Source organism: Electrophorus electricus, chromosome 9 (genome assembly GCF_041902795.1).
Source record: "Electrophorus electricus isolate QZ-2024a chromosome 9, ASM4190279v1, whole genome shotgun sequence".
NCBI classification, from domain to species: Eukaryota; Metazoa; Chordata; class Actinopteri; order Gymnotiformes; family Gymnotidae; genus Electrophorus; species Electrophorus electricus.
Window position 1 is genome coordinate 8,597,690 of NC_137505.1, and position 16,672 is coordinate 8,614,361.

Consider the following 16,672-nt stretch of genomic DNA (forward strand, 5'->3'; position numbering starts at 1 on the left):
TTTAACTATAATAGTGAATAATGAGATTGAACCCACCATTTGGGGGATAAGGGGTTAATCATTTAATTTGCATTGTGTAATCTCTCTCCAGATTGCACAAGACATCCCTGTGGATATTGTTTCTCTCAGTATAGCTCCACCCTGAACTCTGGACACGCCTTACCAACTGTGCTAAGGATTATAACTTGTTTCTCAACCCTGCTAACATGCAGTAAACTGTTCATTCTACTTTTTCATTTGTACTGACCTTCCAATGACTCTGGTGGAAGAGCTTCTTCTGCAGCCTGTCAGCACTGGCATATTACTCGGTGCTGTGCTAATGGTGCTGCTTGTTGTTTATCTCTTCTCCTCTGACTCTGACACTGACACTGGGAAGGAACCTCCTGGGCCCAAACCATTTCCTGTCCTGGGAAATCTCTTGCAACTAGACCTCAGCAGACCCTACGTGACTCTTTGTTCAGTAAGTGTATAGACTGTTCTGCTCACTTAGTATATGTCATCGAGATAACTGTGATGTAAACATGCAGTATGAATTAACCTATGATGCACTAAAGCCTCCGTGGTCAGAGACTAAACCTTAATTGACATGTATTAGGGCGTACATCTATATAGCTTGTCATGAAATCACCATAGTCAATTTTCTTCACAGAAAATATGTAATAGAACGTATTTAAGCTAATTTAATAGCTTAATAGGAGTAAGGAGGTGGGTGAGTGTAGAAAGTTTCAGGCTGTGAATTGTTTTTTTCAGCCATAGCAATTCAACCTTTTTTTAAAACTGTAAGGTGTGTTGTGTCTGAGACTGTAAAAGATTCTGCCAGCAGTGTCGTAGTCTTGCCTGTTACAGCAACATCAAGCTACCCAAAAGCAGTATATAGTTAAAATTCACTAATCAAAGCTCTTGGCTGAAGATGTCACGTTTACGTTTGATGCTACGTTTACATGTTTTAGGCTGTCTATGAAATTAGACCAAGATATTTACATAAGCTGGATAAGCAAGTATCCCATTTCTAGTCCCATTTATATGCTCTCCAGTATAGTCTGTTTTTAAAAACAACCTGCCAACTTACAGTTGCAGTTAATAGTACTGTTGAAAATGTTCAGAGCCTTTCTTTCTGCAATACAAATGACAAAAATGACATGCAGCAATTACACCCTCAAAAGGTATCATATTGCACAAAATCTCAGAGTAAAAACTAGTGTCACTAAGTGTTTACATATTGAGGTAATAAAAGAGTGTTAACAGGCAAAAGTGGTCTAACATTGCATAAGACATATAGGGGTTAATAAAGTAAAACATAAGGGAGTATAGGGGGTCTTTGTCCTTTTAGAATGATTTGCATACAGGGCAGAGGCCTCTGCAGGCTTTTATATTTGAATGTTCAATTTTATAACTAGCTGACTGGGGATTTAAGAACAATATCACAATATTTTTTATTGACACGCCACCTGGCGGTGCGCGTCGGGAGCCGCACACGTGCAGTGGGAGGACTGACTTGTGTGTAACCACACCTGCACCTCGTTCGTCTCTGTGTATATAAACCCGTGTGCAGGGTGTTGGTTATTGTAGACATAACGTGTGGATGTAACATAGTCAATGTTCATTGTATTAGTGTTCACCGTATGTGTTTAATCATTTCTTGTTTGTGTCAATCGTGAGTGACTCTTGTGAGTGCCGTTAGTGTTTCATGTTAAATGTGAATAAATGTTCGGAGGAGTCTGTGCGTCCAGCCCCTCGTCCTACGGCACCCGGCCACCGCAAGTTACCGCACCACTCTGGTTAGCAGGGAAAATTAATGAATTAATTATTATTTAAGGACTATGTTAAATCAGTCTTGACTCATAAATTCACAAATTCAATAATGTGATTATTTCTTCTGAAACCCTAACTAAATAAATAAATATGGCAGTGTCTTTACTTAAAATAAAAAAAATTAAAAATCCATCAACCCATTGTATAGAGTACATTGTATTAACAGAAAACTTTTACCCATCCAATTTGTGTTTGCAGATGTCAAAACAATATGGATCCATATTCACTGTGTATTTTGGTCCAAAGAAAGTAGTTGTCCTGACAGGATATCAAACTGTCAAACAAGCACTGGTGAATCATGCAGAAGAATTTGGAGACAGAGACATCAATCCCATATTCTATGACTTCAACGAAGGATTTGGTAAGAGAATTACAACTTATCAGTCATCAGAAAACCTCATTCAGCCAATTCAGATTGATTCCTTAGGATGGAATGTGTGCATGAGCTGATCATGGTACTATTTAAATTTTTAAATAGGTAAATTATTTGTTTTTCATTCATTATTTATTTACTTTTTTGTTTTTATTTTTTTCAGTATAGATGGTGAATAGACTTCAGAAGGGTCCTAATAAGGAGCCTCCTGTGATTGAATATATTAGCCCAGGGTAATCTGTAGATAAACTACACCCTGTATGTTAATAGTGACTATGTGGAAATGTTCAAGTAGTGGTGTGCCGCCGTTAACTAATAATAAGGACTAACTGTTTCACATCCTGTTTAAGAGCCTTATAGGAGGGTAGAAACTGTTCATCAGCACAGAAGGAGGTAGACTTCAGGTAACGAACCAGGAAGTAACAGAGACGATGACAGCAACAGCAACACCAAATCTAAACACAACTGAACAAACCAAAATAACCGACAAACTGGAAAGCAAAACAGGGCTTAAATAACCAAGACTGATGAAGATCCAGATAAACATTTCCAGACATGGGTGAACATAATTACAGCTGGGGATACAGGCTCGGGGGTGGAACAGAACGAAACCAAAACAAGAGCATGACAAAACCGAGCCAAGTATACCAGGGACAGAAACCAAACCAAGCACGTAAATACGTCGCCGTGGGAACCGCGATGCCCGTGACAGACAGTGAGCAGGCTGTGTGCTGGGTGGCTACTGTCTAGCTGCATCATTTTGATTTTCCTCAAGCAGCAGGACTGATGGATGTCCTGTAAGGCTGGAGGTTTGTGGCCTATGATGGATTCTGCAGTCCTCACTACTCTCTGGAGGACCTTCAGTCACTTGCAGTGCAGCTTCAGTACCAGACAGTGATGCAACCTGTGGGTTTGCTCTCTGTTTTAGATCTATAAAAGGTGGTGAAAATGTCAGGGGGCAGGCCAAACCTCCTGATCCTTCATAGATAGAAGGGGTGCTGTTGGGCTGATCTCACCAGTGTGTTGGTGTGGTGGGACCAGGTGAGGTCATCTGTGAGGTGTATAACGAAAAACTTAACCGACTCTTTCCCCTTTGGATACATTGATGTATAGGCGAGAGTGACCACCCAAATGCAGATTTCTGTAGTCCATGATCATCCCCTTCATTTTGCTGACGTTGAGCTGGAGGATGTTGTTGTAGCAACACTTTGATAGAGCACTAACCTCGTCTCTGTAGGCTGACCCGTCTCCCCCTGTGATGAGGCCTAGGATGGTTGTGCTATCAGCAAACCTGAAGATGATGTTAGATGTGTGTTTGGCTACACAGTCATGTGTAAATGGGGAGTACAGGAGGGGGCTGAGCACACAACCCTGTGGAGCCCCTGTGCTCAGAATCGGTGTTGAAGAGAAGCTGTTTTCTACTTTCACCACCTGGGGTCTGCGTATCAGGTAGTTCAGTATCCAATTGTGGACCAGGTGCCTCGCGTGGGTTAACTGCCTTAAAGGATCTGACCTCCTCAGACACAAAGCTCTCCTGATGTACTGGGAGTATTGCAGCGGGGGGGTGTTTTCCTCAAACCGAGCATAATGGGCATTTAGCTTCTCTGCAAGTGAGGAGGTCAACCCCCTATCACAGTACCAACTTCCTTTGTAGTCAGTGATCATGCGAAGTCTGTTCCACATATGTCTGAGATTGGAGTCAAGGTAGTTGGCCTTCACTCTGTCTCTGTAGTCCCTTGTGGCTAGTCTGATCGTCCTTTGAACGTCATGTCTGGCCTTCCTGTGTTCTGTCAGGTCTCCAGACTTGTAGACAGTGGCTCTGGCTCTTAGTTTGGCCTGAACATCAGCATTGATCCAGAGTTTCTGATTGAAAAGGATCTGACAATGATTTTAGGGACAATGTCATCAGTACATTTACTGATGTAGCCCGAGATGGAGTCTGTGTATTCATTGATGTTAGTGCCAGCTGTGTCACAAAATATCCACCAGTCTGTGGTTTCAAAGCAGTCCTGAAGTGTGAAGATGGCCTCTGTGCTCCATTGATAGACTGATCAGAGAACTGTTTTTTCCTGTTTGAGTCTTTGTCTGTATGCAGGCAGAAGGATGGAGGTGTGATCAGATTTTCCAAAAGAAGGGCAGGGGAGGTGTTTATATCCTGAAGGAGAAGTCACCCAGAGTGATGCCTTCGTCTGGTACTGCATCGGACAGCCATGCCTCTATGAGCGCTAATAGGCAGGAGTCACACTGTCGCACTGGAACTTGATCTGAGCGATCAGTTCCTCCACTTTGTTCTCCGGTGATCGAACATTTGTGAGCAGAATCCTAGGGAGTGGAAGGTTGGGGTGCCTTCTCCTAACCTAACCCTAACCTAACCCTAACCTAAACCCCCCTAACCCTAACCTTAACCCTAACCCCCCTAACCCTAACCCCCCTAACCCTAACCTAACCCTAACCCTAACCTAACCCTAACCTTAACCCTAACCTTAACCCTAACCTAACCCTAACCTAACCCTAACCTAACCCTAACCCTACCCTAACCCTAACCTTAACCCTACCCCCCTAACCTAACCCTAACCTAACCTTAACCCTAACCCCCCTAACCCTAACCTAACCTTAACCCTAACCCCCCTAACCCTAACCTAACCCTAACCTTAACCCTAACCCTAACCTAACCCTAACCTAACCCTACCCCTACCCTACCCCTACCCTAACTTAACCTAACCCTAACTTAACCTAACCCTAACTTAACCTAACCCTAACTTAACCTAACCCTAACTTAACCTAACCCTAACTTAACCTAACCCTAACTTAACCTAACCCTAACTTAACCCTAACCTAACTTAACCTAACCCTAACTTAACCTAACCTAACCCTAACCTAACTTAACCCTAAATAAAGTCCCAGCTCGTCTGCCTCTCTTGCTCCTCTTCCTGCTCTACCAGCATGTGCAGGTTAATAAACAAAGAGGCAGAGAAACCGCAAAGGGGGAGCCGCACGTGTCTGAACATGTTTGTGTTGTAGTTCATCGTGAACGATGAACAGATGTTTAAATGATTGTCGATCATAACGAATAATAGCAGTATGTGCAAAAACACTAAGAAATAAGATGATAAAACACGAAAATCTGCAGTTTTCTTGGCGCTCTCACCAGTGCAATTATTCTGCAGTGCACCAGAACCAGATTACTATAATAACAATCATAGCAATGCAACCAAGTGAAAATTTACATGAATGATTTGTTAGGAATAAAGGTTTGTAACTAGGCTAATAAAGAAAATAGAAAGAACAAAAAGGAAAGCAACCTGTGGGAATGACCGACTGGATAATCTACTTAACAGCCAAACAACACCAACAAAGGAAACATTAATCGAACAAGATTCATGGTGAAAGAGCACGACTAAAGTGTAAGAGAAGAATTAGGGGAAACGGGGAAACTGTTGTGAAACAGCCAGACGGAAGCCAGGCCAGCACTGTTCTTCATAAAAGGCCATTTTCTGAAGAAAATTATTATCTTATGTTATTTTCCTTATTAATCGTGGTTGTTTTGGTTTTGCACTGGAATAGATCATAAGCAGTTTCCCAATGTGTGTTTCATCATGAATACCTGTTTTATGTAAATATTGTAAAAACATGCAGTTGTCTCACAGTTAAGATGAAAAAACAAATCTGCATTTTGTGTTTACATTTACATTTACGGCATTTCGCTGACATTTAGCTGTTTAACAACAAAGGTTTAATGATTTCTGTTTATGATCAAGGAATTCTGTTTTCTAATGGTGAGAACTGGAAAGAGATGAGGCGCTTTGCCCTTAGCACCCTGCGGGACCTTGGGATGGGCAAGAGAGGGAGTGAAGAGAGAATCATAGAAGAGACGTGGTATTTAAGGGAAGTGGTGGAGAACTTTAAGGGTAAGAGACATCAGTATATATTTTCTGTTTTACTCTTACCAGGAGTAACTCTTTTTTTTTTTTGTAGTTGAGCCAAAAATGTAATTATCCAGATTATCCATAATGTAATTATCCATTTATCCAAAATGTAATATATGGGAACATTTAACGTCCTGTTATTGGTTATTGTATAAATGTTAAAAATAAAAATGTGGAATGTACCTGGAATTTATCTTGTTCTAAACCAAACAGCTCTGTGACAAGAATATACATGTTGTATAGAACATGTTTAAGAATATATATGTTGACTATATCTATGTAACTGTTTTATGTTTATATATTAATATATTTATAACCCTAAATTCTTTGACGTGAACTACTTAACCCAGTAACATTCCCCTTCCTCGAGAAATGAATTAACTTTTGTATAATAATAATAACTATTATTATTATTATTATTATTACTATTATTATTTTTATAGATGGCACTATATTTGGCCACACTCCTGAGGAGCTCCTTTGTGTTTTGTTTGTTTTTCTGTATTTGTGTTGTCACGTGTGCACCGAACAAATTCGCATACAGTGCAGAAGTTTTGTTAAATATCGTGCAGTCCATGCCACAAGGCATTGCTCCTGATTTTTAATTTTTAGTTTTCTTGACATTTTAGTCAGGGAGGCAGCTGCTCTACTCAGCAGACGCAGATGTAGGTGGAAACACAGATGGGAAAAGCGCGCTGGATCGCTCATTAAACTCTGGCAGCATCTGCATGATGATCCTTTGCTCTATAGGGAACAAAATAGACTCTTTCACTGCCAGAACTCTTCTCGCTCGGCTCTGCTGTGCTTCACCCAGACCTGGCTGAGTGAGTTTATCTCAGACGGCGTGCTCCAGCTCCACGGTTTGCATATATACACACCAGACCGTTCTACAGAGCTCTCAGGGAAAACAAGAGGAGGAGGAGGAGTCTGTTTTTACATCAACAGATGTTGGGGTATGGAGGTCACGCTTAACGGAATCACGCAACCCTTACTTACTCATGTTTCATAATCTGTAAACCATTCTACTCTCCAGGGGAATTCTCCTCTGTTGTGCTGGTAGGAGTTTACGTTCCACCTCATGCATAAGTGCGAAAGGTGCTGCAAGCGCTAGCAGAGCAGCTCATGAGCGGCAAAAACAAACATCCAGACTCAGCTTTCATAATTTTGGGGGACTTCAATAGAGCCAAACTTGCACCGAACTGCCCAAATACAGCACGTGACCTGCCCCATCAGGGGGAATAACATTTTATTAAAAGGTACATATCGCTCTGTCCCCTGTGCTGCTTAGGGCCTCTCTGACCACTGTGTAGTCCATCTTCTCCCAAAGATCAAATTCACCAAACCTGTAGTCAGTACTGTGAAGAAGTTGACTAATGAGGCTAAAGACAGACTCAGAGACTGCATGGAATTAACAGATTGGGATGTGTCTGACGATGCTACAAGCAGCCTGGATGAATACATGGACAGTGTGACATCCTGTATCAGTTTTTGCGAGGACATCTATCACCAGGGCAACGATCACAAGCCCTGGTTTAATGACAAGCTGAAACAGTCGCGCCGATCCAAGGAGGAAGCATATAAAAGTGGGGATCGGTCATTGTACAGTCAATCAAGGAATTCTCTGAACAAAAGCGGCCAAAGAAAAATCAAAGTGACCAAGAAAAATGACTCAAACTGTGCAGAATTATGTCCACCAACGAGCCATCAACCATCTGGAAAAGGTTGCAGGACATCACCAGCTACAAAAGGCCACCTCCCATCAGCTGGCTAATGAACTTAACATGTTCTACTGCTGGTTTGAAAAGCCCAGTACCACACACTTATTAAACTACAATCCACACACCTCATCAACACCCAGCTACCCATTCAGCCTGACCTGAAAATCTGAGAGGAAGATGCCGACACTTCAAAAAAATAAAAAGCGAAGAAGGCACCTGGCCATGATGGATTTTTACCCTCTTGTCGTTGAACCTGTGTGGACCAGCTTGTCTTTACAAAGATCGCCAACATGTCACTGGAGCTGTGTGAAGTGCCCTACTGTTTCAAACGCTCCAGAATAATACCTATATGCAAAAAAGCTACCAAAACAAGGTTAAACGACTACAGACCTATCGCCCTGTCCTCTGTGGTCATGAAAACTGGTATTGGCTCCTCTGAAGGACATCACAACCACCATGCTGGGCCACTTACAATTTGCATACTGGGCCAACAGGTTGGTAGATACAGTGAACATGGGGCTTCATCTAATCCTTCAGCACCTTCATCACCCAAAATCTTGTCTATTTAATACTTTACTACACAGCAAACCCATCAAATGCAGTGTGCCAGCCTTGACCTGCCCGTTGATCACCAGCTTCCTCACTAGCAGAAAGCAGCTGGTGAGGTTGGGAAAGTTCACATAAAGAACCCAGAGCATCAGTATGGGTACCCCACAAGGTTTTGTACTCTCCCTACTGCTCTTCTCAGTGAACACAAACAACTGCACCTCCATGGACCCCTCAGCCAACATCCTGAAATTTGCAGATGATACCAAAGTCATCGGTCTCATACATGAAGGTGATGAGTCTGCTTACAGATGGAGGGTGGACCAGGTTGTCCTCTGGACCATCTACAACAACCTGGAGCTGAACTCAGCGAAAACAGTGGAGATGAGAATGGACTTCAGGAGAAGTCCCCTGACCCTGCCAACAGTCACCATATTTAACAGAACTGTGTCAGCAGTGCAGTCCTTCAAGTTCCCAGGTACCACAACCACCAAGGACCTGACGTGGGACAGTAACATCAGCTCCATGACCAAGAGAACCCAGCAGAGGATGTACTTCCTGTGCCAGCTGAGGAAGTTCACTCTGCCCCAGGAGCTGATGGTCCAGTTCTACACTACCATCATAGAACTGGTCATCACTACGTTCATTACATTCTGGGTCAGCTCAGTGCCCAAGCATGACATCCACAGACTGCAGCGCATTATCAGGTCTGCAGAGACCAATGGTGTTAAGCTACCCACACTGCTAGATCTGCTCACTTCCAGAATCAGTAGGTGTGTGGAGACAATCGCTGCAGACCCATCTCACCCGGGTCATCACCTGTTCCAGGATCAGTAGGCGTGTGGAGACAATCACAGCAAACCCATTACACCCCAGTCATCACCTGATCCAGGATCAGTAGGTGTGTGGAAACAATCACTACAGACCCATCACACCCCAGACATCACCTGATCCAGGATCTTCCCTCAGGCTGGTGCGTTAGTCAAACGTTCATCACGACAACCCGGTGACAGAAGCATTTTCCATATGCCATCAAACTCATGAACAGTTGAATACCTTAATGCATATAAACTCCCCATAGCACACAGAATTACACACCTAAACATATCATCCTTTATCTGCACGTTTCTGCTCTACCTTTTACCTGCAAATATATTTATTTATTTTATTCATCTTACTTTATCATTCTACTACAGCATCTCCCAAGCTCTGCACTCAACAATTTTAACATTTGTTGCACATGTAAGGTTCTAAGTATGACTGCATATGTGTGTGTGTGTGTGTGTGTGTGTGTGTGTGTGTGTGTGTGTGCGACTGTATGTGTGTGTTGTGAGTGTGGTGGAAATGTCTGTACTGTGTACAAACAACTGTTCAGAGCAACTGTAACCAAGAACAAATTCCTTCTGTGTGTGAGCATACTTGGCACTAAATCCTGATTCTGATTCAGATCATTATATAATGCCTTTCTGAAAATCCAGTGACAAAGAGAAATTTCAATGTACTACTTAGAAAGTACACTTTCCCTGTTCTGTCTCTCTCTCTCTATATATATATAAATAAATAATTTTTATTTTTATTTTTTTTTTTTTTTATTTTTTTTTTTACAGGAAAACCCTTTGATACCACACAGCCCCTGAATTATGCTGTCTCAAATATCATCTCAGCCATTGTATGTGGAAGCAGGTTTGAATACAGTGATCCTCAGTTCCAAAAGATGGTCAACCGAAGCAATGAGAATATCAGGATCACTGGTTCAGCTTCTATACAGGTACCCTGCTATGTTTTTGAATTAGCAAGAGACACAAAGATAGGATGATGTACGGATGAATGTAGGAAGCACATAACAAAATGTTAATCTGTGTGTTTGTAGCTTTACAATATGTTCCCCTGGTTTGGGCTCTGGCTAAAGGACAGGAAAACGATCATGACAAACCGTGAAAAAACTCTGAAGGATATAATGCAGATAGTGCACAGCCTCCAGGAGACCCTGAACCCTCAGGAGTGCAGAGGCATTATTGACTGTTTTCTAGCATGCAAACAAAAAATGGTATGTCCTTTTTGTATACAGAAATGCTTAATGTGTCACGTTTTATCTTGTACATAGTGCATATACAACCACTCATATTTTGGAGTATCCATATAACCTCTGTAGTGGTATGAACTCCTAATTCAGAGTTCTGCACTCATTAAATTTGTTATAGTTCTAATAAATTAATGGGGCACCATCGCATATGGAAATATTTCTATCAGTCTCAACTGAAAGTCGCAAGTTGACTAACTCGTGATCATCCATAACAGGTTAGAAATGTCACCAGTGAAGCCACAAACTTGACAGCTAATGGAACGTTGAACTAATCAGCAATCACATAGTGTATAATACATTGAAGAATAGAGGGAATAAAGAGAGAAACCAGATAAAACAAATGAGAATATTTGTTTAGAAAACAAAAGTAATCTACAGGACTAACTAGAAGATGACTCAATCGGAAGTTTAATCAATAGGCAACTTAAGTTAATTTATATAGCACTTTTCATACACTGTGGCAATTCAAAGTGCTTCAGTAGCACTATCTGGCTGCCAAATGGTGAAACAGAAAACTCTCGTTTGCATCTCAGTGGGAGATTGTGAGTTTGATCAACAATCGATAGGATGTTTAGCAATTAATCACCAATTCTAAAGGAAATAATGTATTGATTCATATAGGTAATACAATTTTTATATGTTTATATATATAACAGACAGGATAAATGAGAATAAAGGTCATAAAGGAATCCCTAATAACCGACAGCATTACCTAGAAAACTACTAGATCTGAAGTTTAATTGCTAGTACTGCAGTAGTGGAAACACTAACAAAATTAGCATGTTTTGCTTAATTAACTATACTTGCACAAGGAGTGTCGGAAGCCTGATTGTCACACTGTGTAAAGGAATTCCCTATTCCCTATGTCACAAGAATGACAACATCAAAATTGGCTTTGAAAAGGCCATTATCACCTCTTATTATGGGGCCTGGAACATTGTCCATGTGTGCGTGATGCTCTGTGTGGGACAAAACCAAGCACACAAAAATCACACAATTCACAATGCAGATAGGGGCAATATTCATGGGAGAAAGGAATGTCTTTCCCTTGCTCCAAAGCAAGTTCAGTCGTGTCAATCACCTGTTTCAAGCTTGGTATACACCTCTTTAACTGGTGTTTAAACATTGATAATAGCAGTATTTCTACACATTGCATTTACAATTGGCAGTGTCCTTGATTGACACTCTTAATTCAGTAGAAAGGTAAATGTAACGCTGTTCAGATTGCAGAAAATAACATTAAAAATAACACAAATGTACGATGACTGTGAAGACCCATTGTGCTGCAAATGAAACGTGATGCAAATTCAAAAAACACATGCAACTTCAGAAACCCTGCAAATAACAGCTACAACACAACGGACATGTTTCCGAGGACATGCAGAGGGGATGGACTCCTATGAGACCAGTGGTGACCGAGTAGCTAATGAAAAATATTTATATTTGTGATTACCATGGTTATATCGTTTGTTATGGATTATGTTGATACAGAATGAACTGATCTATTCATGCTCAGCAGTTTTGCATATTTAATTCTGCTAGGTTTTAATGCAGCTTTAAAAAGTGCTGATTTAAAAAGAAATCCCATTTAACACGACTACATTTCTGGCTTAATACGTAGTTAGTTAGCTAGCTAGCTACCTTCAGAGTGTGTTACTAATTTACAGGATACACTATGTTTTTGTTTAGGTTTGATAGTTTAACTGGTCTGCTACAGTGACCATCTGGTCAATTGTCTTATTCTTACGAGTTAATCTCAAATGTGTTGTTTTTACATACATACAAAATATGGTTTGAAATCAATGAGGCTCTAAATGTAGGTATATGGACAGAAACTTGGATGTATTAGACAGAATCTCTTTAGGTTGAACTGGAGTGTAAAATAATAACACACTCTGAATGCATCTAGCTAGTTATTAACTGGCAGGATCAGGTTTATATTTGTGTTAGTTGGGATTTTGTTTTATCAGTGTTCTTTAAGGCTGCATTCTTTACAACCAAATGTGCAAGAATGCAAAGCACAAATAGGCCAATTGTTCATTCTGTACCACCAGTGACAAAACCTTGGAAATTACATATATAAATTACTTTTCACTGGCTGTTTGGTTGAATATCCCCTTTTTGTGTCCCCCTGAAACAACACTTTCATTGTGTTGTGACTAGATTTCTAGCATTTCTGAAGTAGCATGTGTTTTTTGAATTTGCACTGCATTTCTGAAATGTAGCATGTGTTGTCATTTTGAATAAAATGTGTTTGGAATTTGTATAACATTCATGAATTTGCATCATGTTTCTGAAATGTAGCGCATGTGTTTTGATGAATGTGTTTAGTGTAGTTGCAGCATGTTGGGTCTTCCTGGCCACCATACAAATGAACATTGGCTTAAGTTGGCAAGCATAAATGGAACTCTATGATTTTAAGCTTCTTTATAGGTTTTAGCACAGCAAAACTGGTTCCTTAAAAATATAAATAAAATGGGACTTATTAAGAAAACCTTTTCATGCTTGTTGAAATGGTTCACTGTTAGGTCAGCTGATTAGTCTTGGTATGGAAAAAGTTGTTTTGATGGTTTTCAAACATCTCTCTGTATGGTACCTGGTATTACTCAGTTGTACTCTGATGGAAGAAAGTGGTCTCTTATGTTGGCTGACTAATTGATCTTCTGATTGTTGGTCAGGAGGCTGGAGAAAAGAACTCATTGTTCCATGAACAGAATCTCCTTCACATAATTTCCAACCTGTTTGCTGCTGGTACTGAGACAACTAGCACAACGCTCCGCTGGGGCATTCTGCTAATGGCCAAGTACCCCCACATACAAGGTAAGAATTCCAACTGCAATATGAATATCCAGCGTCCAAGACATTTCTCCAATGAGGAAGACAAAGAGGTGCTTGAGGGTTTACCATGGTTGCTTCTTGTATTTGTTTATATTGTAATATTGAAAGAGTTGATTGCTATTGTCTTTTTAAAAAGACAAGACAATATCTTCTGTTGTGCTCCAGATCAGGTGCAACAGGAGATTGACAGAGTGGTTGGAGGCCGCCAGCCAGTGCTGGATGACCGCAAGAACCTGCCTTACACAGATGCAGTCATCCATGAGACACAGAGACTGGCAGACATAGTACCCATGAATCTCCCTCACACCACTACCTGTGATGTTAACTTCCAAGGCTTCTTCATCAAGAAGGTCAGGCTGTTAGATTAACTGAGAAGAGTCTAAAAGCAATACAACAAAAGCATGCATAGAATAAAATTTATTAAATGTACGTAGCAGACTGAGAGCTGAAACTGACTGGTTTATAAATATTTTATAGTTTATAAAGACATGACAAAATGGCTATGTAAATAAAAATTTTGCACTGTTGTCATACCAGAGAAAGCTGTCACTAGCCTCCTGCTTAAGGTAAAACTGTGATTCTTTGCAGGGAACCTGTGTATTTCCTCTTTTGACATCCGTGTTGAAGGATGAGAATGAGTGGGAGAGCCCTTACACTTTTAATCCAGGACACTTCCTCGATGAGCAGGGACACTTCATTAAGAGAGATGCCTTTATGCCCTTCTCTGGAGGTGCACTGAAATCATTTTCTGTCATCGATCTGGTGCTCCAGATTTCATGTTGTGCTTTAAATGTTTGTCTGTGTGTCTCTGTTAAGGGCGTAGGGTGTGTCTGGGAGAGAGTCTGGCCAGGATGGAGCTGTTCCTCTTCTTCACCACTCTTCTGCAGCACTTTCGCTTCACTCCTCCACCCGGCGTGTCTGAGGAACAGTTGGACCTCACACCAGCTGTGGGCTTCACATTGAGCCCCTCTCCCCATAAGCTCAGCGCAGTGAACCGCTTCGCATAATGCATTCACTTTCAACATGTAAGGGTAGTATTAACATTCAAGGTTGGAATAATATTGGCAAAATACTATTTAAAAATTCACAGGCACTGGTGCAACCTGGATTTCAAAGTTCATCACACGTGACCAACACATTCACATGTAACTCAATTATCTGGCTCAACAACTGGCACCTAAAATGAAACCCTCATCATTCATATTGCTGAGTAACATTCTATTTTATAATAAATGTATGATTTCTTATATGTGGATGAACCCTAAACATTTACAGTAAATATTAACAGTGCTTTTAGTTTTTCATGCCAAGTCAAGTTCATAGTCATCCCGCAATATAATTCATATATACATTATTACAAATGTTTCATTTGACAGTAGTGACACATGAACAACATGGGAAGTCTATGGCAAAACAGGCAAATTTCAAATAAAGTCTAATATTTCTACTGCACAAGGTATGATGCATTTCACTGTAAACACTCTCATCATCAGGAAACATTTGATAGAAAATATTGCATCTTGTCCTCCCTAAGACGATCAAGTTTTTTGATAGTGGATTGAAATAGTAGCAATGTATGTTTTAAATTTGTCAAAATACCTTTAACCAGGGCACCATCCTAAATGTAGGGAAATGTGTTAATTATAATTGAAGTGTAATTGCTTAAAAAAGCTTTATATTAATTCAGTCTCACTCAGGTTATAGTTATGATTAGTCAGAGTCCTAATCACGTATACAGGGATTATAAAAATGAAAGTGAATCATGCATTATATGGTAAATTAAATGTTAATAAACATTTATAGTAAATAAACAGGGCTTGAGTATATGGAACCAACTAAAATGAAGCTATAGGTATAGTAATTGTTGTAGAAAAACCACAAATAACATTTGCATTTTGTAGATGCTTATATCCAAAGTGACTTACAATTATGACTGAGTACAACTTGAGCAATTGCGGGTTAAGGGTCTTGCTCAGGGGCCCAACAGTGGCAACTTGGCAGCGGGGGCGCTTGAACCCACAATCTACCAATTACAATTCAAGTATCTTAATCCCTGAGCTACCACAAAACTAGAAAGTGAAAAAAAATTATTAACAACTAAATAGAGCCAAAAGGGAACTGCCATGGATTTTGGAACACTAAACTGGGACTCCTGAAAGGGAAGTGGGTCCTAAGTAAATAATCATTGAACCAGACTGGATTTGCCTAAATGTCATTCTGTGGTCAGGTAGTTAGTATGATAACACACAGCGAACTGGCATCAAAGTAGACCATGCTGACCCTGTTACCTGTTTGTTGATTTGAGTTCGGGATCAGGTCACAGTGCACCCTTGAACTGGATAATTTTAGGAGCTCTGTGAGAGCTCACTCACTCATAATCCCAAGATTTTCAATAGCACTGCAACGACACATTGTATATGTTGTTGGGGTTAGGTTTTGAGAATGTAAAATGACTTCCCCGCCGCTGTCCATCAGATGGCATGGTTGAATAGCAAGGTCAAAGGCACTTGTTAAGCATTGCCACTGGTTTTGGGGTTTCTCATTTTGGACTCAACCAGAATCGATTTTATGTTAGGGTATCTCGAGACAGAATTTAAAGGCTGGGGTGGCTCATCATATGATTTCAGGGCGGCTTTTAGGTTTGCAGAAGGAGTAGGTGCACCACCAGGTTTTGCGGGACACCACCCATGCCTGTCTGGGCACTTTCTGCTCACCTACCCATCCTCCCTACTCTCATTTGACAAGCTAGAAGGTGGAGCAGGTGTGGGGTTGTTTGTAAGTAAAGGAATGTAGATGGGATGTTAAAGTGATGCATTTTCTGATGTTAGGGAACTGTCTTTGGTTGGGGTCAGGGGTCAGGTCTTAGGTTTAGGGTCTAGAGATGGAACAGGTTATCTATTTAAGGGCTTTAGAGCGATGTATTATGGGGAGACGAGAGACGTGTACTGCCCTGTAGGGGCCTTTTACTTTACTCTCCCATTCTTAGTGATTAAGGGTGCGTGTCTCTCTCCATACACCTGTGGTTGGCTTAATGGGAGGTAGAGAGTTGTGTTTTAGGTGGTCACAGTGCTTTAGATTCTGAACAAAGAATGACATTATTTTAATATGTTGGCAAATAAAATGTTTCGCTCTATGATATTTGTTTATTACCTGTTGTAATGTTTTAGACCAGTTCTCTCTCCATCATGTCCATCAGTCCCTTTACTCAGTGCCATTGTACACTGCCTTAGTTCACATTTCTCTCTATGACAAATGACTGCAGCATTCCCTCCATTTTCTGTTGGCTGTGTGATGCAATGAGTGCTGATTTGATGAAAAGATATTTGCAGAACACTGTCTCAGTAACGTGACATCCATCCTGATGAACAGTGTGGAA

At 40.7% G+C, this 16,672-nt stretch overlaps 1 protein-coding gene across 2 annotated transcripts; it reads left to right on the forward strand.

Moving 5' to 3' along the window:
* The first annotated feature begins 147 nt into the window (after positions 1-147).
* On the forward strand, positions 148-16,432 carry LOC118240778 (cytochrome P450 2K1-like). Of its 2 annotated transcripts, none has more exons than XM_035522806.2 (9): positions 148-460; positions 2,011-2,173; positions 5,944-6,093; positions 9,983-10,143; positions 10,246-10,422; positions 13,137-13,278; positions 13,462-13,646; positions 13,885-14,026; positions 14,113-16,432. In XM_035522806.2, the coding sequence occupies exons 1-9, from the start codon at positions 254-256 to the stop codon at positions 14,301-14,303; spliced, it is 1,518 nt and encodes a 505-aa protein (XP_035378699.1). In that variant the 5' UTR covers positions 148-253; the 3' UTR covers positions 14,304-16,432. The 2 variants fall into 2 exon arrangements, with proteins under 2 accessions (XP_035378699.1, XP_035378700.1); XM_035522807.2 differs by lacking the exon at positions 148-460 and adding an exon at positions 490-1,778.
* Positions 16,433-16,672: the final 240 nt, after the last annotated feature.